General features: G+C 40.2%; 1 protein-coding gene across 15 annotated transcripts in view; it reads right to left on the reverse strand.

Annotated features, from left to right (window-relative positions):
• Positions 1–2,175: 2,175 nt before the first annotated feature.
• Positions 2,176–24,904, reverse strand: part of LOC109458211 (phospholipid-transporting ATPase ABCA3-like) — a 73,292-nt gene continuing 50,563 nt past the window's right edge. For 9 of the 15 annotated variants that reach the window (XM_088801174.1, XM_088801178.1, XM_088801177.1 and 6 more), the window contains 14 exons: positions 23,004–23,175; positions 21,753–22,047; positions 16,643–16,889; positions 16,294–16,498; positions 13,926–14,148; positions 11,596–11,760; positions 9,693–9,880; positions 6,877–7,002; positions 6,431–6,625; positions 5,160–5,347; positions 4,500–4,670; positions 3,966–4,156; positions 2,708–2,781; positions 2,176–2,319 (listed from right to left, as the gene is read on the reverse strand). In XM_088801174.1, the coding sequence (XP_088657300.1) occupies positions 2,182–2,319; positions 2,708–2,781; positions 3,966–4,156; positions 4,500–4,670; positions 5,160–5,347; positions 6,431–6,625; positions 6,877–7,002; positions 9,693–9,880; positions 11,596–11,760; positions 13,926–14,148; positions 16,294–16,498; positions 16,643–16,889; positions 21,753–22,047; positions 23,004–23,175 (2,578 nt within the window). In that variant the 3' untranslated portion in view covers positions 2,176–2,181. Of the gene's footprint in view, positions 2,320–2,707; positions 2,782–3,965; positions 4,157–4,499; positions 4,671–5,159; positions 5,348–6,430; positions 6,626–6,876; positions 9,511–9,692; positions 9,881–11,595; positions 11,761–13,925; positions 14,149–16,293; positions 16,499–16,642; positions 16,890–21,752; positions 22,048–23,003; positions 23,176–24,904 lie in introns of those variants that run through there. The other 6 variants (XM_088801176.1, XM_088801181.1, XM_088801183.1 and 3 more) reach the window with 6 other exon arrangements.

The raw sequence follows: 24,904 nt of genomic DNA on the forward strand, positions 1-24,904 counted from the left end.
GGTAATGAGTTTCCTCTTTAAAAGCAATAAAAGTTGGTTTAAACGATATTAAATAAATTGAGGTGACAGGGAGATACGGCAAAAACCGTGAAGGCGTTAAACCAATGAGTGAACAGTGGGAAACGTCTCTATGATCAAGTCACCCACCTGCTTAGAAATTTTCAAGGATTCCCCATTTTTTCAGGATAAAATTCAAATTAACATGGCATACAATCCTCTGTCTGCAGTGCTTTTTAATCACTACCCCCAAATTAGCTATATCCGAGAGTCAGGTCATTGGAACTTCATCACCCAACAGTTCAGGTTAAATGGGACGGAGACACACACAGACACACACACACACACACACACACACATAGAGAGACACACACACACACACACCCACACCCCATTAAGAATATTCCCTTATTCTTTGGTTACCACCCATGCATCACGCATCAAAACATAACTGTGACCCAAAATAAAAAATTATGTTCGAAATGTGGTAGGATCTGAAACATAACTAACGATACCAGCTACATAAATAAAATCCTAAATTTACTCAGTATTTTGCAACGGCAAAATTTCCTGTTAAGCTTTCAGCTACGAAGTAGGACTGCCATCTTGTGGACAGACGTACCACTTCACATCACAACACGCCCTAACTCTGAGACCGCTGCTTAGAAGTGGAGGAAGGGGGTCCCATGCGTAGTTGAGACGGGGACATACATGTTAGTGTGCGGGGGTGTCCATTTCCCACCTCACATTTTTCTTTAGCACCCACCCAACCTGTCCTACAGCTAATTACACAATTATAGTCATAAGAGGAGCCGGGACCTATGAGGTCCAATTCTCATTTTGTGTTGTCACTCACTCCCTATACCCTTTGAAAAGGTGATGCTTGGAGTAAGTAGTAAGCCTCCTGATGGAGGGATGTAGTTAGACGCCGAGAATGGAGGACACAACAGGAGAAAGTGGGTGGCCAATGGGGTAAACAATTTTTTATCCAAACCAAGACAATTTTGAGAGTCAAGGGGGGAACTATTAGTAATTAAACCGGGATAAAATTAACGGACCATATGACCCAGCAATTCCACTCTTAGAAACGTACTCAAGAGAACTGGAAACATGTCCACACAAAGACTAGCATGTGGGTGTTCACTGCAGCATTAATCATAATAGCCAAAAAGTATCAACAACCCAAGTGTCTGTTAACTGGTGAATGGATAAAATAAAACGTGCTGTGTCCATATAACAGAGGACTTACTGTTCAGCAATGAAAAAGAATGAAATACTGACACATGCTGCAGCATGGATGAACCTTCTGTAGGCCGAACAAAGATATCCATTCTCATCCAGCTCAGATGACGGAGGAAAAAAGAGAAACCTGACTCCTGAGGGGCAAATATATCCAGAGGTCAAAGTCTGTATCATGTGGGACAGCTTTTGGAAGTTCAGTATAAGAGCAAAAAACTGGGACATTGCTTGCTGCGTAGAGCAGAGGTTCTCAAACTCATGAAAACAGCAGACGATGGACCCCATTCCCAGAGATTCTGGTTCAGCAGAGCTGCTAGAGGATAGTGTGCTAAGTGAAATAAGTCGCACAGCGAAAGACAAATACCATATGATTTACTTACTATTCAGTATAACAAGAATGTTTCTTTCCAGAGAAAAGGTAGGGAAGGTTTATTTACTGCCCGTTATAAAAGATGTGGGTTCCATAAGCTCACGTTCCTTGCTTATAACTCAACCCACTGAATGTACAGGCATTACCTGGCGGGCTGTCTTTGTGAAAATTAGGAGTTGGGGAACTGGCACAAATATGATCTGACTGCTGCTATTGCTGTAGTCAAGTCCTGTGTCTTTGACTCAGGACTCCAATGTCTTCTGCCAGTATTCATGGAACTGTGGTAAGTTAACTTGATAACTTAGTAGTAGGGTCAGACCCTTCACAGTTCAGTTCTTGACAACAGGTCACTTAATCTCCAAAGATTACAAATTTTCTTCTTTGGGGGTTCAATTTGTGCACAGAGAGAGAGAGAGAAAGGGAGAAAAGGGAGAAGAAACATAAGGAAGAGGGAAAGGAAAAGAGGAAGAGGAGGAAAAAGAAGGAAAAGACAAGGAGAAGAGGAGAGAGAGGTGTCTCTATGTATTCAGTAGCCGGCAGCTGTTGAAGAAAGACATCAAGGTCACTGGGGAATCTCATAGCTTTATTTGTTGACCACTTTCCATTTTATCGATATTGGCAATGGTCAGGAAGACTTGTTCCAGCGTTATCTGACTGACGGAATAGTCTTCTAAATTGAATAATGCTTTAGCTTCCTCCAAAACACTAAACACCTTTAACAGAAAAAACATGGCACTGTTACCACTGCAGTATCTCCCCAGGTGAACCTTTGCCCTCCCAATCATTCCCCAACTCCTGCTGGGTTTATGATTATGGACAAAAATATACAGAAGGGGGAAGTGAGAAAAAGTCTAAGGAGAAGATGGTTGAAAAACAGAGTGAAGAAGAGGGAGTTTTCCATCCCTATTCTCTTGATAGGTACGGAAAAATAGAATTTAGGGTCAGAAGTCTCAATTAAACTCCCGGGGCCTTTGAAAAGTAACCAAAAGGTTCTCCTTCTCTGACAATGTCAGGCTCCCATTCCACATGCCTGGATCCCAATGTTTTCTATCCTTCCTATCGTAACACAGAATGTTAGAAGGGTATGATTTCGCTAATCACCTTTCCCCAGCAGATTTCCTTTTTGGGAATGTGATAGTCGATAATGCCTTGATGCTCCTGGGTTATGATGCTACCTACGTAAGAAAGGGAAGATTTTTGACAGGTGAGTAACAGAGAGGGCCCTGCATTTGATTGAGCTTTATGAAATTCCCCAGGAATGCCCATTCCAATTGTCCACACCAATGGAAGAGAGAACATATGCAGTTAATATAAAAGATGACAATCCCAAAGCCCATTCTTTTTAGTATGTGTGATTTTAAGTAGTTCAATAGATTTACTTCCATGTGAAGTACGGTCTTATTGCCTGTAGTTTGTAAAAATTGCAGAAGGCAGCATCATCACTTTTGGGCATGGAAAAATTGCTAGTTCCCTTGCTCATTTTGCCAAACCTGACACACACAAATCCTGTTCTATAGAACTCTGTTTCCAAACATGTTATGAAACTATGCTCATGAAATTTGGGTGTGGTTTCTTTTTCCAGTTGTGCGTGTGTGCATGTGTGTGTGTGTGTTAGGATCTCTACACTGTTCTCATGACTAGGCAACCTTCATTCTAAACAAAAGAGAAAATTCATATATATATAACACAAATGTGAAGGCATTCACTGGAGCAATGAGCTATTGCAGCTTTTGAAAACGTAGTAGCAATGATAGTGTAGCCCTTCCTAATTGGTAGGATGTGTTTATATTTATTATCACACAGTTGGAGATTACTGCAAATTGAATTAATTGCGGTTAAAATACTTAAAATAAATAAGTTACCTGTCAACGATAGTAAATGATTTTCTTTCGTAATGAGTCTAAATCGCCTCCATGAGTAAGTAAAACTTTCAAAATTGAGAAATATATCAAACATATAAAAAGTATATGGAACATACATGTACAGCTTAGTGAATTATAATAAAATTAACAAACATGTAACTGACACCCAGCATTTTAAAAGTCCCCTACTATGTGCCACGACCAAGACTCACTCCCTGCCTCTTAAAGACAACCACTATCTCGATTTTCATAGGAAGCATTTACGTTATTCTTCATAGGTTCATTACCTAAGTATGGAACCCTAAATACTACAGTTTGGTTTTGCCTTCTTTGTACTTCATATAAACGCCATCACACCGTATGTATTACTTTTATCTGGCTTCTTTCACTCCTATTGTTAAGACTCATCCATGTTGCGTTGTGTAGCTCTCCTTCATTTATTTTCATGACATACATGATTTAACACAATTGTCACAACTCAGCCCTACCAGAATTACCTGGAAAGGTGCTTGCAATGAATTCTTTGAACTTCTCCAGGTGATCTTCATCCTTATCCGTCTTAATCTTTGCTGTCAGAGTGTACGTGTCACTAAACTTATTCTTCAGGTGCCGAGGGCTGCCCAGGCAATTGAATCTGCCCTTCACCATGATGGCCAGCCTGGTACAGAGAGCCTCACATTCTTCCATGCTGGGGACAGGAGACAAAGCTGAAGAGACCCCCCCTTCGGAGGGCAAGGGCGGTATTTCAACACAGAGCGAGGACTACACGGTACTCTTTGCAGTAGGAAAGCTTGGTATTGCATAGGATCACCACTAAGACCATATTTGGGAAGAGATTTTCAAATTCAAAGCAGTTGGTTTCAAAGTCCACAATAGGAGCAGTTCCCTTACCTCCTATCTTCTGTTAATTCTGTATTGCAGAACTCAGTAGCTCGTATACTTAGACAAGTTCACTGACTTATATTCCTGATTCCAGCTCATTCCCTTCTATACCCTTCTAACTTTCCACCAAACCGCCCAACGGGCCATACCTGTGGGAAGTTATGATGATGGCCTTGCCAGTTTTACACATCAACGTAACTGTGTCCCAGAGCAGGCGCCTGGCCATGAGGTCCATGCCAAGAGATGGCTCATCCAGGAAGACAATTGAGGACTTTCCCATTAGGGCAGCAGCAGTAGTCAATCTACGTTTGTTTTCTCCGCTTTATCACCAAAGAAGGAGAAAGAGAGTGGAGGAGAAAGAGAAAAATAAGGGTCCACACACCGTCAGTTCACAGGACAGAATTAGCTCCTACATCCAGAATGCTGACTTGATCTGAATCATAAAATGGCAGGCCCAAGTCCGGGTGTATGTGTCAACTCATTGCCATTGAAATGACGTTTTTTGGTGATTTATTTGACCTCATTATTGGTGAAACATGTCTGTTTGGGGGAGCTGAAGACCCACAGGGAGGTAGGGACAAAGGTGCTCTTTGTTGAAGTGCAAAGGCTCATGTCTGCCAAGGGTTAATTTCAAAGAAGTGGGATCTGCCTTGTTTCTGGCATTGGAGCCAGGAGAGGACGTCCCAGGCTATTTCACAGCCACTGCGCCTCTGCGTCACAGAGGGGCCATGCTGAGCTCGCCAGGATTCATTCCAAACAGCAGACACACAGGTCGACAGCTTAGTAAGTGCCACAGCAACACATCTCACCTGTAGGTGTACATAAACTTGTCTGCATGGGGTTCCAGGTGCACTGAATGCAAAAAGATTTCCACATACTCGTAAATGTGGGGCTCAGGGACGCCCCGCAGCCTGGCGTACATGATCAGCAATTCCCGACCTGTCATGTGGCCCAGCACGGGGTCGGACTGAGGACAATAGCCAATTCTCGACCAAACCTGAATCAAGGTGGTAATCGTAAGCAATGGATCCAAGTCAGCTATTCCACTGAGCATACAGTTCCCGTGGATGAGACAGAAAACGGAAAGGTTTCTAACCCATGCTGCTAAGAAGGTTTGATAACCACAGGGCTCCCCGCAAAGATTATTTCCTTTCTAGTCTAAAGAATCTTTACCGCTGAAACCCACTGTAGTGAAATGTAATACTAACATCCCTAACTGGAATTTTCAACACATATCTGTTGTGTATTACTATGTACCCAAGGTAGATTTTGTTAGAAGTTGCGTAATTATTCTCTCTGTCCATATCTTAGAAACGTTTACAGTCCTCAAGAGTCAGCCCGTATCTTTCTTCTATTATCACACTCCCAGGAGATTATCTCATCTACTTCCACAGTGTAAAATCCACTTGTACTTAGATGAATCCCAAATTCCTATCTCTGTGTCAGTTCACTAGCATAGGTTCCAACTGTCCATGGGCTAGTCTCTCATTTGGATGCGTCACAGACATTTCAAATGCAACATGCGCTCCTCCAAGCACACTCACCATCTGTACTGACTATCTTGGTGAATGGAACCTTCACCCATTAACTGGCTCAAGATAGAAATCGGTGCAATATTTTAGGTTCCCTTCTTTTTCTTACAGTCCACATCCAAATCAAGCCTAAACCTTGTACCTTCTCAATATCTTTCACAACTATTTTTTCTAATCATTGTTTTATATCAAACTCTAATTACATCACAGCAGGTGAAGTGAAATTACTGCACTTCCTGTTTCTACTCTGACCCATTTACAGATATACTTTGTATCAGCCAGAAAGAGTATTTGCATTTCCCCAAACTATGTTATCATGACTATCACTGTTGCTGGGGTCTGTTCCTTTTGAGCAAAGAATATATCTCTTTGTATCTATTTATGTATCTATCTGTGTATCTATGTATCTACCTATCTATGTATCTATGTACAGACGTATGTACCTACCTACCTACCTATGCTTCCAGCTTCTCTTCCATGTCCCCCACCCACTTGCCTGGTAACCTCCTCTGCTAGGGTACCAGCTCCGTTACTAGGACCAGAAATACCTTTCTGACATTTTCAATGATGCTAATGCCATCAATGAACACCTTTCCAGAGGTTGCGGTTACATCTCCAGTCAATATCTTGAATAGACTGGTTTTTCCAGCTCCATTTAATCCAAGTAACCCGAAGCATTCCGACTTTTTGACTACCAGGGAGATATTTTGTATAGCCCTGACAGCTGGACACTTAAAATAAATCTGAGAAAATGAAAAAAAAAAAATCACAATGTACTGGAGCACTTATTACGGGTCCACCACAACCCCTGTGACCTCAGACCTGTGGACAGCTTCACAAGAGTGCTTTCCCTTTCATCTTTCTATGTGGCCAGAAGAGACAGAGGGCCCGCTGAAGTGCCCTGAGATAGTTACTGTACCAAAAGAGCCAAGAGAACCAGTGCATTCCTGGCGGGGATGAAGCTGAGCCAAGGTGGGTCATCCAATGACGTTACCTTTGTAAGCTCTTTCAGAAGCAGTGGGTTATTCTTCAATGTGAGAAGCTGTGCCTGGACTTCCTGCCTCTCATTTTCGACATTTTCATCCTGATGTTTCCCGCTGACTTGGACAGACACTGTAGCCTGTATTTTCAAGACAAGGATCGCAGATGTGAATACACTTTAGGTGCCCGGTTTAAACTGAGTGGCAGCATTTTGAAATCTGACCTGAGGGAGCAGTTTCAAAGATATCACAAAACGTTTGACTGATTTCCAAGAGCCTTCCTACCAATTTCCTGAACTCTGACACACACATTTATTCTTGACTTGCTTAGTTTTGGAAACAACAGGCATGAACATGTTTTTCTACCGCCATGAATTAAGCAGTGTGTTCTCGTCAGTTACATGGACACTTCATGAAAAACAAAAGCCATACTGACATTATTAATTATTGTCTAGTGTGATTTGTTACAATTAAAATATGTTCAAGGACCACGGAATCCAAGTGAGGAGAAGAATGGACTCTTGCTTTTTGATGCAAGGCCTCTGTAGAGGTGAAGTCTGAGCTGAGCATGAAGAATAAACAGAGATTTCTACCGAGAGAAAGGAGGCAGGGTGGGGACAGAAGAAAGGCTGCCATCAGCAGTGGGGACTTAGTGAAAGGTGTGTTGGCATGGAACACCATGACGTGTTTTGTGAATACAACACCATGACAAGTTTTGTGAATAGCAATTTGTACTGTTTGAGCCCAAGTTTGATTTGAATCGCCTATTTTTACATCGAGTGCTCATTTAACAGTCGCAGCTTGGGAAGAGTGGAGCAGGAGAACATGTTCAGCTGAGGAAACACACTAATCAAGAGAGGAGAGTTGCTGGAAGTGCTTTTTTCCTTTTCCAATCTCAGAATTGGTTGTAAAGGAGTAGTAAGAGTAAACATCCTTGGTCTGTTTTCAATTTTAGGGGGAAAACGTTTTGCCATCATTGTTGTAGGCTTTATAAGTAGATGCCACTCACCAGTTTGACGTAGTTCCTTTCTTTCCCTAGTTTGCCAACAGTTTTCTATCGTAAATGGGTGTGTTAAATGCTGTCAAATGCTTTTTTTGCAATAACTGATAGGAACATGTGGTTTTTCTTTGAGATTATTAATACTGTGGGCAACACTGATTTATTCTTAAATATATATATATTTTAACTTATTGGGGTGATAATTGTTAGTAAAATTACGTAGATTTCAGGTGTACAATTCTGTGTTACATCATCTATAAATCCCACTGTGTGTTCACCACCCAGAGTCAGTTCTCCTTCCATCACCATATATTTATTCTCAAATATGAAACTAGCTTTACATTCATGGAATAAACCCCACTTGTTCACGGTGTATTATTCCTTCTAATATTCCTGGATTCTATCTGTGAATATTTCGTTGAGGATTTGTGTGTTTGTACTCATAAGGGATACTGGTTTCTCCTACCTTCTCTTGTTTTGGCATCTGGGCAATGATGGCTTCATAAAGAGAACTGGGAAATGCTCCCATCTCTTTTAGTTTCTGGAAGAAATTGTGTAGAATTGATGCTATTTCTTTAGATTTTTGGTAGAAGTCAGTGAAATTATCGAGGCTTGGAGTTTTCTTTCTTGGATGTTTTAAACTATGTACAAAATATCTTCAATTGAAATAGGGCTATTTGCTTCTTTATTTATTCTTGAATTGAGTTTTGGTACTTTGTGCCTTTCTAGGAATTGTTCTATTTCATCTAAAATGCTAAATTTATGAGCATAGGGTGGCTTTTATTTCTGTAGGATCTGTAGTGCTATCTTTTTCTTTTGCCTTCATATTGGTTAGTATGTGTCATCTCTATTTAATGGTCACCCTGGCTAGAAGCTTATCAGTTATAATCATTTTTCAAAGAATGAGTTTTGGGTTGCATTCATTGAGTTTTCTCCATTGTGTTTCTGTTTGTAGTTCATTTATTTCTTATTTTTATTTACTTAACTGCTGCTTGCTCTGAGTTTATTTTGTTCTTCTTTTCCTAATTTGAGATAGAAGCTTCAATTATGGACCTGCGCAAGACCTTTCTTCATTTCTAATATAAGCATTTAATTCTATAAATTTCAATTAAAACACAACTTTAGGTGCGCCTCCCAAGTTTTGATATGTTGTTTTCATTTTCATTCAGTTTTAAATATTTTCTAATTTCCTCCTTTCTGAAATATTAGAGACATGCAGACTCAGAGAAATTTATGAAGACGATCTAGAGTCACCCCGGAATAATATCCAGAAACAGAATTAGGAGGAATGAAGAGAAGTTATGAAGAGACAGATGCAGTGGTTTTCTGCCTGAAGAGAAGTTCAAGTATAAACCAGTAGGGACTCAATTACTGAACGAATGGACCACTGCAATAATTTTTAAAATCTTAGGCAAAACTCTTGAGATTATGTGAAATTATGAGAGCTATGTATAACAATAATTAATAATCTGACTGGTGAAGGTCATGACACCCTACCATCCTACATAGTTGTATAAAGAAGGCAATTCCATAATCGCAACCAAATACATCCCAAAGACAGTACATATACAAGGCAATGCTTTTCCATCATAGCCAAGCCATTACAAACGGATTCTTTCCTTGTTGGCAGAGGACTCACAGGGCCAACCTAAAACCCAAACAAAGATGAAAGACTTGTGATTCAAATTGGTCCCAGTGAGATCTTAGTACAACTAAACGATATTTTCTTTACCCAGTAGTAGAGGTAGGAATCCGTCAATTCTTACCTTCTGGCCAAACACGGAGCGTTCTGTGAGTTGTACAAAAAAGTCTATGATGTTAGTCACTCACCTTCTTGCCTTTCACGAATATGTTGTACACATTAAATATAATTTTTTGAAAGACAAAGTTTTTCAGTCTCCAGAATGCAGTCTCCAGAAAAAAAAGCAAGAGGAGATAAAATAAGCCCAGGGCAGCCAATGCAATCAAAAACTTTGCAATCCCGTGTTCTCCAAAACTATAGATGTTGTTCTCAAGAACTGAGAATGATAAAAGAGACAGCCTTACTTTAAAAATGGATACAAAGTCTAAGATGACACCAAATGTTAAGAAATATAGGTTCAAAATGCATTTTAAGTTAGAGAAGTACGCAATATAGAAAATAGGCAACTGTCTTAATATCTTATTTGTCTCTCTTATTTGGTTATAGGGTTATTATAAAAGTTTTCCTGCCAATGATTTCCCTCTACTTTTTACCAGTTTTGATAGGAAACCACCTTACTACATACTCAATAAATTTCTCAAAAAGGCCGAGAATTGTGAGCAGAATGCTTAGTAATTAATAAAGTGTGCAAAATGAAGGTATCTATGGCATATCCATTATTGTTGGCCATGCAGAATATCCTCAAAGTCCTTCAGAGTGAGAAAAATTTTCGTTCTATGAATAGGAAAAAGTTTGGAATAGGGAAAGGGTATTAATAGCAATACTCATAAGTAAGAAAACAACAAATAGTCTAAAGGTAAGTGGGCAATTGCTGACAGTTTTTGACCTCACTACAGAGAAAATTAGCTAATACAAACAGCTAAATTCTGGATATGCAAATAGGAGGCATCTCTGAGATGTGAAGGTAATAAAATCACTCTTTTTATAAGACTTGCATTTCCTGACTGATTTGTACCCAAGTGCAGAAATGCAATTTATTTTTATTGCCATAAAATACACATAAAATTTACCTTTTTAAAGTGTACAATTCTCTGGCACCAAATGCATTCACAATGTTGTGCAGCCATCATCACTGCCTAGACCCCAAACATTTTCAGCATCCCAAAAGAAAACCCAGAATCTCCTATGCAGTCACGATTCCCACCTCCCTTCTTCTAGCCGCTGGCAACACTAATTTCTGTCTCTATGGATTTGTCTATTTTGGACATTTTGTGTAAGTGGAATCATACAATAAGTGGCCTGTGTGTCTGGCTTCGTTCACTGAGCCTAGTATCTTCAAGGCTGGAGCGCGTATTAGCCATTCATTTCTCTTTATTGCTGAGTAACATTCTACTGTATGGACAGACCACATTTTTTATCCATTTATCTGTGGATGGACATGTGTTGCTTCCACATGCTATTCTGAATAATGCTGCTATGAACATTTGTGTACAAGTTCTTTTAAAATACCTGTTTCTATTCCTTTGGGTATACACTCAGGCATGGGGTTGCTGGGTCATGTGGTAATTCCATGTTTAGCTTTTTGAGAAACCACCAAGCTTTTACATTCCTACCAGCGATATATGAGGGTAAGAAGGTCTCCACATCCTCACCAAACCTTTGACACTTTCCATTTTTGATTACAGCTATCTCAGTGGGTGTGGAGTGTTACCTCATTGTGACTTTTTTTAATTGAATAAATCTGACATGTAACATTGTGTAAGTTTAAGGTATACGGTGGGTTACCTTGATACACTGATATATTGTAATGGCTGCCGGTGTAGCGCTATTTGTCCCATGACATAATTATAGTTATGTGTCACTTAACGACAAGGATACGTTCTGAGAACTGTCATTGTGTGAACACCAGAGTGCACTCATACAAGCCTGGGTGGCGCAGCCTACCACGCACCTAGACGGTGTGGTACAGCCTTTTGCTCCTGGGCTACAAACCTGTACAGCATGTCACCCGCCATACAGTCTAAGCTTAAACGTAGAAGTCTGGAAAGAAACAGGTTGTGTTTAAGGACCTGGGGAGCCTCAGATACTCACGTGTTTTACTGCAGTTTGTATGGATGTTTTGAAATTCCAGGGAGCACAGCTTTTTTATCACACGGTCATCAAAGAATCTGCTGACACTCATTGCAAAGTTGTAAGATGGAAGCGTCATTAACACATTGCCTATGAAGGTTTTGATGCGATCAGGTAACTCGAGGACTGTGATTTAAAAGATGATAGATTAACTTCAATTATAAGAAAGCAATGAAATTCCCATGACAGCAAATTTCCCCCAGAAGAGTAAACCATTCTCAGAGAATTGCCCATCCAGCGGATGATCTTTGAGAAATCACCCGTTATTCCGCCACCGAGCTTGTTCACCTTGACAGCCTGTCGCACGGATTGTCAATTACAGAGTTCCAAAGAGGAGCACTCAGCGCGAAGGGAACTGGCAGGACCGGAAGTTGCTCGGGGTCAGTGAGTGAGGGGTGGGTGGACGTGAAGGCCCCAGACGTGACTGTGCATGACTGCAGGCTTTACAGACACTGTCGCACAAGCCTGACACAGAACATCGGCACTGTCGTGCTGCTCCATGCACAGGGATGTGGGCTGGCTGGACTGGCTGAGGGTAAGTCCGTCTGAGGAGAAGCTGGCTGCATGAGGTCCAGACCACCATAACACGACTGCCAGGAGGGGGTCAAAGATGGCCTGAGGATCAGTAGGAACAGAAACCAAGATGGAGAGGTGAAGGCACACAGGGGACTGTCACGGCAGTGTGGTTTTGGCTACCGCACGCCGGAGCAGCGGTCAGAGAAAAGAACTTTGCAGTGATATTCACTAAAAAACATGGGTGTTTCACATCGAGAGGGTGTGGAACTGAGGACTCAATATTGTGACTTTGGAAATTTGTTTCTGGTCCCGTTGACCCTGTCCGGCATAAAAGGCTCTCTCTGGCACCGAACTGATGGAAAAAGTAAAACTTATCTCTACTTAACATCGTTACAACTTGAAAATATTGTCCAAGCGCAGGGCCAGGCTGGCTGCACCCTGCCACAGAAAGCTGGGACTCAAGTGGCCGTTACACTAACACTTGTCAAGGATGCTCCTGTGGACCTGAGGCCTCATGTGGGATCTCACGTCCTCAACAAAGAATTTACAGCAATGTACTCTGAAGACCATCAGGCCAGAGCTGGGTGGGCTGTGGTGTGGTGCCCTCTGCATATGGCACACTGGGGGATGGGCTCCTTTGAGCCCAAACAGACCAGTGGCTGACTGAGCGGGATGTCATCTGTGCACTCAAAATTGGGCTGCTGGGCGCGAGAGGGAATCTGCCTCCAAGCCACATAGACAGTGCTCCCGTCACAAACAGAATTCCTTCTGAATGGTATGTCCTTCCATTTCTTACAGGAAATTCAGCTCCATGATGCTCTCATGGTACCACGGTGTTCTACGCGGTGTGTTGTGACTCACACGTCCTTCTGCGGCTCGTGGCTGTAACAGGGCAGACCGCTAGTGGAATCTGCAGATAGTGTCACACAGTCAGGAACGAGCACGAAGGCGCCACGCCGGCATGGCCCTCACCCCTCTCTGCAGGCCTCAGGTCGTCCTCATGCCGTGTACTACTGCTCCCTGGAGACGTGTGCGAAATAAGACAGCTGTGCAGGATCCACATGTTATGGTTGACGTGGTGTGTGGCCCATGTTGAAAGTCGGAGTCCGGAAGCCTCTTTTGGTAGGGTTCTGCCTCTCCAGGCAGAGCTGAATGGATTAACACGGTTCAACGTTCAAATTTATGGAGAAATGCAACAAAGGAATGTTCTAAAGACAAACAAGTGCTATTTGTGATAACGACCAGCAGCCAGCCTCTCTTCAAATGTCAAAATCAGAGAAGGGAGGTGGGGAGAACTTCCTCCTGGAATCCTTGCTAAAATCAGGCCTCAGAGGAAGGGAAAATGATTTAAGGACGAGACGCTTCTTTAAGTTAGGCAGGAGTTGTCTGTCTCCCCTCCTTGCTCCAAAGTCAGTGCTGTTCAGACTTAAAACCGAAGGGCCACGCCTGGGAAGGGCTTGTACATTGTATTGCAATCTTGTACTCTTCTAAGTTTTTCTTTCATGAAAGCAGAGTTATACTAAGTCAGCCCAGCTCCTTCCTAGGGCGTCGCTTCTCTCTCTTCTTTTCTCTTCCCCTTTTCCTCTCTCCCGTAACCTTCATCTCTCCCATACCCACTCAGTAAATATTAATATTTATTGATTTCTAAAAAAGCATAGTTTTTCAAATTCCTGGAAAGTAAGTGCTTAAAATGACCACTTTTATCCTCAAGCTCTTTCATCCCCGTCTATTTCGCGCATTTCCGGGAGAAAGGGGAAAGTGCGTGCGGTCCTTACCGTTGTTGTATTGTGTTATGAGGTCAATGATGATGCTGAGAATAGTTGAAAAGTAGTTAAAGAGGGTGAGCTTCACGAAGGCCGCAGCGCTGCTGGAAAACAGGAAGCTCCCCAGGTACATGAGAGGGACGACAGACCAGCCGTACAGCATAAAGATCATCATCGTGTCCAGGAAGTGGTAATCTTCCACAAGGTCGTCCACTTCGCAGTATTTGAACACGCCCTGGGACAGAGGCAGAGGGAAAGGCGAGGTGAAGAGCGCGGTGCCTGCCACAGGAAGTCAGGCCGGAACGAGGAAACAGCACGCACCGGGCAGGAGCGCGCAGGACCATCCAGTACCCGAATCAGTTTACCCATTAAAAATAAACTTCAGCGTATGAGCCTGAAGTAAACCACTTCTTCCTCAATAAAAGACTTTGATGAACGAACCAAAGGACTAGACTTCCATTTTCTGTTTTTTTTCCATTGGGAACAGTATTATTTTTTATCTCCCCTTGCCCCAGGATTGAAGTCAAAATAATATGTCTGCATGAAGCTCAAGTTTAAATTTCCCCAGAAAAACAACGATCTCGGAAGTAGACTGTTTTTCTGCTGTAGCATTATGTGACCTCCTCTGCATTACGCGCACATTTAGACTGCTTCCTGGCCCTACTCGGTACCTCCAACCCTCTGATATCTATCTCAGGAACTCAGGGGCTTCCTTAGTCATTGATTTCTTATTCCACTGGAGAATTAGACAGGAAGCCGCACATTTAGAGGGGGCTACATTAGGAAGAAGGGAACCTCCAGAGCTATTAAAGAATTTTCCAGAAATAAATACCTATAATAATAGTTGGTAATTACAATTTCTCTAAAGAGAGCAAGGTTGTCCCTTTTGAACAATAGCAAAAGTATTTAACAGAGCCACCAACAGATGAAAAGAAGGATTAAACTAAGAGTATCCCGTATTACAACCCTGTAATGCTCTTGGAAGTAGTTTATATTTAAGCAATAGTGTTTAACGAAAGTATGTGAAAAGAAATCAGTGATCTTAGGTGAAAGAACCTGCACAGCTACAACTATAGTTGTTTTCTTTATTCCAAAAAGAGGATGAAATAAAAAGAATAAATGCAGTCAGAAAAAAAATTGCAAGTAACCTAAGAGCAGCTTTGTTCCAAGGCTTATAATGCTTAGGGATGTCTCAAATTAGAGTCTATTTCAAAGAAAATTTAAATTTCTACTTGGATCCATGAAAACACATACCCTATTTTTAGATATGGTATGACTCAACATGATAAAAATATAAATTCTCCCCCAATCACTCTAAATAGAAATAGCAACAGGATTTTTTTTTTTTTTTGAAATTAGATAAGCTGATTTGTAAAGATTACATGTCAACAAACAAAACATATCAAGATAGCCAGGAAATCCTGCAGAAGATGATGAATGGGGGAGGTAAGAAAAGTCAATCCAAAAAACATGAGTAAATGTATTATAAAACTACCATAATTAACATCACGGAATTAAGAATACAAAATACACTTAAATGCATACTGTTGGTAAATATACATTGAAAAAGGCATTTCAAATCAGGGGGCTATCAAAAAAAAAAAAAAAAAGGTGTAGAACAATGGATTAGCTATTTAGCAAAAAAAAAACCTGAATCCTTACCTGGCTCTTTACCTAAACATAAGTTCATGAATGAGGAGGAAATAGCAAAAGATGAGAGACGCAAAGTAACCTCTGCCCAATGCATAATGGCTGGGTTGGGGCGGGGGGGTGGGGGGTGGCTGCGCGTATTTCTAGAATTCAGCTGTTCAATGATGAAAACAGTGCATCTCAAGGCTTATGAGAGACATGCCTCCAAAGCGATATTGACTTAGCTGACCCAACCCTTGGTGAGGCCGGTCATTTTAATATTCATTAGAACGTAAGCTCATCAAGAGATGAGCCCTTGTCTACCTTCCCCAGGCTCATCCACAAAGCCTAAAACACAGACTAGTTTACAGCAGGAGCTAATACATAAATTTTATATGTTCGGGAAGGTGGGGCTTTCAAATGTGTCCTATAGGACATCTAGAGGTCACGAAGAGAGGCACACAGGCTGTATGAGCGGGAGGCCTCACCACTCGGCACCTCTGGTAACAACTCATGAGAAAAGGTCCTTCTTCTGCTTTTCCGAGTCTTCACACACGGGCTCTTCAACTGGAAGACTACAAGGGAGAACACTGCCACAATGTGGTTTCCACAGAATCTTCTCCGGCATAATAAGCCAAAGGAGTTTCGCATTTCTTTACAAGTTTTACTTAGGGTCCAATCAGCTGCATAGGAATTGCCTGTGGGTGACAGAGGAGAATGGGGCCTTCTTGGAATGTCAGCGAACACTCACCAGGAATAAGCAGCAGAGGATGGAGAAGCAGATGAGGTCACAGAGCAAGGCCGAGAGCCAGTACGTGAGCACACAGGCCCCACTCACAAACTGGATGTGTTTCGCGTTCGTGGTCCTCTCCATCACTGTCTGGAAGCCAAAGCCAGCGAACACAATCGCCATGCCGAAAGCCAAACACGCCACTATCTGTAATGCTTCCATAGGTCTACAGAAGATGGAATGAGAGACGAAAGAGACGATGAAATCCAAGTAGAAAATGAGGGTTTCGGTAGCCAACTTTGAATGCATATGACCAAACTGCAGGGGATCTAGTGAGGCTCAATTCCAGGACAAGGAAAATCATACATACACGAGGTGAGAGCCATAATGATGGAGAGGCTGGGGCTTGTTGGAGACTTTGATGGAAGCCGTGGGGCCAGAAAGGGACATGAAGAGAACACTGTCTAACACCGCCAGAGACGTTGCCGCTGAATGGTAAGCCTCATTATTGAACAAAATAGTAACTACTGTTCTGTTGTTCTCAACCTCAATGGAAAGCGCGATAATGGAGAAGAAATGGTACTCTCGACTTTCCACTATGTGCTTTGCTACATTACCTAGAAGAAAGAAACGTATCAGGAGTCGACAAGGAATAAATCACCTATTACGTTGGTGCGAAAGTAATTGCAGTTTTTGCAATTATTTTTAACTTTTTTAACCGCAATTACCTTTGCACCAGCCAAATACTTATGGTGGTGAGGAAAGACAAAAATTTTTTTCCCCGTTATCTCTTCCTTTTCCAGCTTCTCACAAGGGCGATATAAAATCTTTACCTTTCTCCTCAAAAATTCTACCCCATCATTAATCCCTACAATAATCTCACCATATAGTCCACAACTGGAAAAAAGTGGTAAGAACTTCTTGCTTTATTCTTGTCTAAAAGATGGCCTGTCATTTTTCTACAAAATTGTTTTGGTTATTCTAGGTCATTTGCATTTCCATACACATTTTAGTATTGGCTTGTCCATTTATGAGATAAAATGTCGTCTGGAATTTTGATAGGGATTACATTCAATTGGGGAAGAACTGCTATCCTAACAATATCTAGCAATCTGTGACATGGAATCTCTCTCCATGTATCTAGAACTTTACTTTGCTTCAGCAATTATTTTATAATTTTGAGTGTACAAGTCTTGCACTTCTTTTCTTCAACTTATTCCTATTTTATTCTTTTAGATGCTATTTTGAGTTTTGGCAATTTGTGGTTTTCTTTCTCCTAGAAATGTGTCCACTTAGGTTGGATTTTTAAAAATCCCAGTCTGAAAACCTCTGCCTTTTGGAGAGTTTACTTCATTTACATTTAATGTAATTACTGAGCTGCTAGGCTTTGTGTCTGCCACTTTGCTATTTGTTTTCTGTCTTACATCCTTTTTGTTTCTGTTTCTTCACTACTGCCTTTTTGTGTTAAATATATGTTTTATAGTGTACCAGTTAAGTTCCTTTGTTGCTGTTGTTTTACTATTTTTTAAAGTTATTTTCGCAGTGGTTGCTCTGGGAATTACAATATGAATCCTAATTTAAAATAATCCTGTTCAGATGAATACCGATTTACTTCCCATAGTGCACAGAAATTGTGTTCTAACGTAGCTCCCTTCCCTCCTCCCACAGTTGTACTATTATCATAGTATAAATTACATCTAGTTAAACATAGTGTAACGGTTTTGTAATTATTGTTTTATGCAGTTGCCTTTTAAATCAGTTATAAGAGTTAAAACATGTCTCTATACTGTCTTTTATATTTACCTACGTAATTATTGCCGTCGGTGCTCTGATTTCTTTGTATGCATCAGAGTTACCGTCTACTGTACTTTCATTTCAGCCTGAAGAAATCCCTTTAGTATTTCTTACAGGGAAGGTCTACTGGTAATAAATTCTCCCAGTGTTTATCTGGGAATGTGTTTATTTCTTCTTCATTTTTGAAGGAGAAATGTGCTGGATATAATATTCATTGACAGTTTTTTATTTTAGCACTTTGGTCACCCCCGTGTCTTCTGGCCTCCATGGTTTCTGGCAAAAAGTCAGCTGTTAATCTTATTGATAATTCCGTGATGCAGGAAGTCCTTTTTCTCTTCTGCTTTCAAGATTTGCTCTTCTTTTTTGACTTTCACCATTTCAGTTATTAGGTGTCTAAGTGAGGACATCTTTTGAGTTTATCATACTTCAGAGTTTATTGAGCTTCTTGGATGTCAAGATTGTTTTTCATCAAATTTGGGAAATTTTCAGCCACTATTTTTTCAAAATATTTTTGTGTCCTTTTATCACTCTCCTTGCCTCTGGTACTCCCAGTATGCATATGTTGGTATGCATGATGTTGTCCCACATGTCTCAAAAGCTGTTCCCTCGCCCCTGTTACACACACACACACACACACACACACACACACACACACACACACACAGTTTCTGTTCCACGAACTGGATAATCTCTATTGACCTACCTTCAACTTAGCTGATTCATTCTTCTGCCAATCCATCATTGAGCCCCTCTGGTGAACTTTTCATTTCAGTTATGCTTTTCAAGTACAGAATTTCCACTTTGTAAAAATTATTTATATTTCTTTATTAATACTTTATTAGAAATCCATAGTTGCCATACTTTCCTTTAACTCTTTAAACATATTTCCTTTAGTATTTTGCAAATACTTGTAACAGCTGATTTAAAGTCTTTGTCTACTAAGTTCAACATCTGGTCTCTCTCAAGCACATTTTCTACTGGCTTCTCCCCCTGCCCCCTCCCCGCCATGTATGAGTCATACTTTTCTGTTTCTTTCTGGATTCGCTTTCTGGGGTTGCCAAAACAAAGTATCACAGACTGGGTGGCTTAAACACCAAACATTTATTTTCTCACAGTTCTAGAGACTAGAAATCTGAGATCAAAGTGTTGGCAGGGTTGGTTCCATCTGAGATCGTTTTCCTTGGCTTGTAGAGGGCTGTTTTCTCCCTGTGTCCTCATATGGTCTTCCCTCTGTATGCATAGCTGTGTCCTAATCTCCTCTTCTTATAAGGACACCAGTTACATTGGATAAGTGCCTACCCTAATGACCTAATTTAACTTCATTACTTCTTTAAAGATCCTATATCCAAATACAGTCACATTCTGAGGTACTGGGGGTTAGGACTTCAGTTTTGTAGGGACATAATTTAGGCCATAACTCTTTCCCTTCTCTTTCCGTTGTTGCTAAAAACTGGACATGTAAGATAAATAGTGTAACAACTGTGGTGTCTGAACTCCCTTCCCTACCCCATGTCTGTTGTTACTTATTTTTTATTGTTGTTGCTCATTTTGTTAGTGACATATGTGGACTAATTCTGTAGCTACTGTATTCTCTACAGAGTACAGCCACTTATTTCTCTGATAGACTTTTTAAAAGTTCTGGCTTTTATTTTATACTTGCAGCCCTGGGTAAGTATAGTAATTAGCTGAAGGACTTCTTTGAATGCCTAGAGCCAGTAAGTCTTCCACCGTTGCCAAGGGGATCTGTGTGTGAGAGCACACCTCAAAATTTCAGGCAGTTTCCAAGTCAGCCTCAACGTTCACTTCTCCCTCATACAGGCCTCAGCATCAACTAGCGATGAGTGACGGGCCTGCTCCTTTCCTCGGTCATTTCCGGCCATGTACAGTACCATTCTGAGCCTTCCAGATCCCCAGGGATGTCAGAACTTTTCAACGTTAAATCCAGGTAGTTCTTTAAAATTATTTTTTGGCCAGGCTCTTGTTTTACCCATCGGAAATCACAGCTTTAGCCAATGGGTGGTGATACTACCAGCAGACTGCTATTGTGTTTAGTAACATCCTGGGGATGGGCTTTTTCCCAAAAGCGGAGCCCTGATTCAAATCCAAGGGCAACAATGCCCAGACAGGAGGTTTTTCAGGGAGCTGCTATTTCCAAGTATTGAGAGTGTTCTAGGGATGGGGCTTTTAGCAGAGCTCTAAAAAGATCAGTCCTCTCTGTTAACTGTGTGGCTACTTACTTTTCATGGAGACTACACTCTTGATCTGGGGAGGGAGAGTGATAGGAATAGTCCTGAATTAAAAGGCCAAGACCTTATTATTTTTATAGAGGTTCAGGGTTTTTTTTTTATTTAATTGGGGAATATTGGGGAACAGTGTGTTTCTCCAGGGCCGATCAGCTCCAAGTCGTTGTCCTTCAATCTAGTTGTGGAGGGCACAGCTCAGCTCCAAGTCTAGTTGCCGTTTTCAATCTTTAGTTGCAGGGGGCACAGCCCACCATCCCATGCGGGAATTGAACCAGCAACCTTGTTGTTGAGAGCTTGTGCTCTAACCAATTGAGCCATCCGGCTGTCCCTCCAGAAGCTCAATGGTAGCTCATTGTCTTCAATCTACTTGTGGAGGGCGCAGCTCACTGGCCCATGTGGGAATCGAACCAGCAACCCTGTCATTCAGAGCTCAGGCTCTAACCAGTTAAGCCATCTGGCCGCCCCCACCCCCCCACCTATTATTATTATTTTTTTTTTTTTGAGTAGACACTTTTTAGCTTGTTCTGTGCCTTGGATTAATTTCCAGTGCTCTAAATTGTTCGATATTAAAAAGTTGTTTTCCAAGTATTTTTGTTGCTTTTGTTGGACAATGGGTTTATTCCACCAAAAATGCAAATTCTCCATCCACTAGGCTTTGGGGTAATTTATTACACAGCAATAGATGACAAATAAGTTACGTAAAAGAGTTGTTTTTAGCATTAGAAAAGATTAATGCAAAAAACTGTGCTCAATATAATTTTTACCAAAGGTAGGCACTGAATAAATTTAGTTATTTATGCTATCTTCAAAAAATTAGTTCTCAGGAGTCACTCGACTAAGTTTCCAGTCACCTGTTTTTATTTTTATTTTTATTTTATTATTTTTTAAATTGTATTAGTTTCAGGTGCACAAGACAAAGCAATACTTAGACGTTTATCATTTATATCCCTCACACTGTGTGAACCCCTCTCCCCCCATCCGCTATCCCTCTGACATTGCACACAGCCATTACATTTCCACCAGTCACTTGGTTTTAGAACGGCCCATACAATAGGCTAAAGGACAACCTTCAGATCTTGGAACCAACATTCTACCCCATGAGAGCTTAGAGGAACATTTTTTGTATTCTGGTCAAAATAAAAATTCCATGCTACATCTCACAACAATATAGTATCGTGGCTCTTTACCCATCCTCTGAAAAGTGATGCAATTAGCCAAAAGACCACCTACAGCCAAGACATTCCATTAAGTATTAACTTCTGTGGCCAGTTGTCTTGAAGTGTACATTTTTCCCCCCTCTGATTTAGCTGCCTCTAAGATATTGGTAATGAGCAGAAAAAGAAATAAATGGGTAGTTAAATACCACAGTTAGGTCCCTTCTTTGCAAGTGATACAAATAGGTCTGCATATAGCAGCAGTCTCTTTCTTTCCTATGGGTCTTACCTTGCACTTTACGAAGTTCTTGATTCTGAAGCTTTAGAAAAATATTAAGGTTCTTTATGAGTTTCAGAGCCAAATCAGAATTTCCTGAAACTGAGTAAGGCACAATTGTTCGACCATATTGACTCAAATCCATATCTCTGGCAGGCATGTCAGATTTTAAGGTTTGATCTATTAAGAGATACGTAGTGACAGCCAAAGTTACCAATATCTGTAGCAACACCAACTTCCAGTTGCGCCAACTGAATAGCGCTCTCTTTATAAACATGGAACGAAATTGCTGGCAGTAAAGTGGAAACTGAAAAGAGAAGAGAAACACAGTATTAAAATTGTTGGTGACTTAAGCAGGATATTTATATTGAAATCCATTAAGATAAAGGCTTCAAATTTTTGTAGCAGAAGATATACACATATAATACAAATATATCCTTGAATTGGACCCAAGAAAACAACAAGATGGTATGAAAAGTTTTATTTCTGTAAGGTCACCTGTTTTTAGAATGGACCATACAATAGACTAAAGGACAACCTTCAGATCTTGGAACCAACAGTCTACCCCATGAGAGCTTAGAGAAACATTTTTTGTATTCTGGTCAAAATAAAAATTTCATGCTACATCTCACAACAATATAGTATCGTGGCTCTTTACCCATCCTCTGAAAAGTGATGCAATTAGCCAAAAAACCACCTACAGCCAAGACATTCCAGGGAAAGAATTAAGCACAGGTTTCTCATCTAACTATGTGGCAAATTTTATCAAGATGATTTTACTCATTAATATACTTGTAGTATTTCTGATCAGAAAAACAAAATTACATTTTTTAACTTAATATTAAACCATAATCTTTCTATTTCTCCATTTAAAAAGGAAATATCCCGTAAAACTTGTTATCCTTTGCTAAGTTTCAACACACAACCTATAAACTCACAGTGAAAAAAATGTCCCCAATCTCATCAAACAATATCTGATTAGAACTGTCATAACTCTTGGATCTTGTCTTAGATATGAACAAAGGGAAAATTTATGAGAAAATAACTTAGAACTTTTCAAAGTGATTCAGAAAAGTAACAATGGTGAGAGTAGAAGTTGTGACCTTGATCTATAATCCATTTCTCCTGCATCAGGAAATCTTATCGGGCTGGGTCGTCTATGGCTAAACTCCAAACATCTTCTAAGTTCAGATATTAAACAAAGTGTACATTTTACACCCAAGCCAAACATACTAGGCTTAAATTCTTAGTAAATATGCTCACCCCAGTATTAAATGTAATGGTAGCAATTTCATTCAATCTGGAAAAAATTGATGTCTGGTAACTTCTGGACATAATCATATTCTGCCCCATGTCTTGTCTCATTTTTTGGCTCATGAAGGAAACGGACTCGATAGGCTGAATATCCACTTGGGAATGTGCCTGCTTACAGACCCTATATATACAGATACACACAAAAAAGCACAAAACACTTCATTTTGACTACAGCCTCAGTCTACTTTATTTGGGGAACGTCAAACAAGGTTCCAAGGATGCCTTGATTTTCCCCACTTATTGTCATGTCAGCTGTATTGTTTCAAGGCAGCATATAAGAGTGGCTCCCAATAAAGCAGTCAGATGGTTAACAACAATTCATAGCAGTTTCAACAGTTCTGAGAAACTTTTACCATGAGATAAGCAGTTGTACTATATTGTATGTTTCATTGAGTTGAACTTATCCAAGTAAAGGACTTACCTTTAATCAAAGATAACAACTCTCCTTTGAGGGTTAAAATGCTCTTTATTTTATGAAATGATGGGGACATTTTTATTTTTTTTGAGTCCTTACATTTCCCACTACTGCCTGTGTCTGAAGCTGAGTCTTTGGGTGTAGATACTTGAGAAAACTAAAGAGATACAGCCAAGTAATTATAACCTAAGGAGAAAAACGCTAAGTAGGATAATAGAAAAAAATACATATCAGAATATATTGAGACACAGGAAAGATTAATTACACCAGTCAAAGTGGTAAAACACTTGGTAGAAAATACATGATTTGAAAGGTGTAGTTTTTCTAAGCCACAGAACTATCGAAATTTTAAAAATACCTTCCGGTTTGCTTTTGTATGGAAAATAACATCAATACATTCTGAACTGTGACTACATCTGCACCCCTTAAAAACCACATATCAAATACATATTTAAGAACCTGCTTTAAAATATCCCTGTAGCATGTTTGCTTGTTTGATACTAAAAGCTTTGAGGACTACTATGCCTTTAAAATATAATCATGAATATTTTTGTCTGTCATCTTTCTCATATTTTATTCACTGGTAATATATTTCCATTAGGAAACCATCAGAAAACATAAATTAGTGAAAGGAAAAAAAACCTCCTATTCCCTAGAAACAACCATGATGAGATATTTTCCACACACATGTATAAATAGGCACAAACACACCCTCTTTTAAAAGTGACATCCAAACTGTATTTAGCCCATTTACACGCAAAGTAATTATTGACATATTTGGGTTTATATCTAACTTCTTTGTAACTTGTTTTCTATTTATTTTCTTTTTATTTCCCAGCTTTATTAAAGTATTACTGACAAAATTATATATATATTTATGGTACAGAACATGATATTTTGATATACGCGTTACGTACACGTTGTGAAATGATTGTCACAATCAAGCTAATTAACACATCCATCACCTCACGTAGTTACCTTTATATTTTTGCAATCTACTCTCTTAGCAAATTTCAAATTTACAATACATTATTATTAACTGTAGTTACCATACTGTATATGTGGACACCTGTATGTCTCCAGAAGTTATTCATCTTATATCTGACATTTCCCATTCCCCCCCCAACACCTAGCTCCTGGTAACCACCATTCTTCTCTCTGAGTTCAACTTATTTAGATTCCGCATACAAGTGAGATTATGAAATATTTGTCTTCTGTATCTAGCATATTTATTTCACTTAGTATAATATCCTCCAGGTTCATCCATGTTGTCACAAATGGCAGGATTTGTGGACAAAAGCTTCATAACATTGGATTTGGCAATGATTTCTTGGATATGATACCAAAGGCACAGGTAACAAAAGAAAAAATAGACAAATTGGACTTCGTGAAAATTAAAACTTTTGTGCATCAAGCCAATACCAACAGAGTAAAA

This window comes from Rhinolophus sinicus, chromosome 10, assembly GCF_057876585.1.
Source record: "Rhinolophus sinicus isolate RSI-liver-muscle chromosome 10, RSI-T2T, whole genome shotgun sequence".
Lineage (NCBI taxonomy): Eukaryota > Metazoa > Chordata > Mammalia > Chiroptera > Rhinolophidae > Rhinolophus > Rhinolophus sinicus.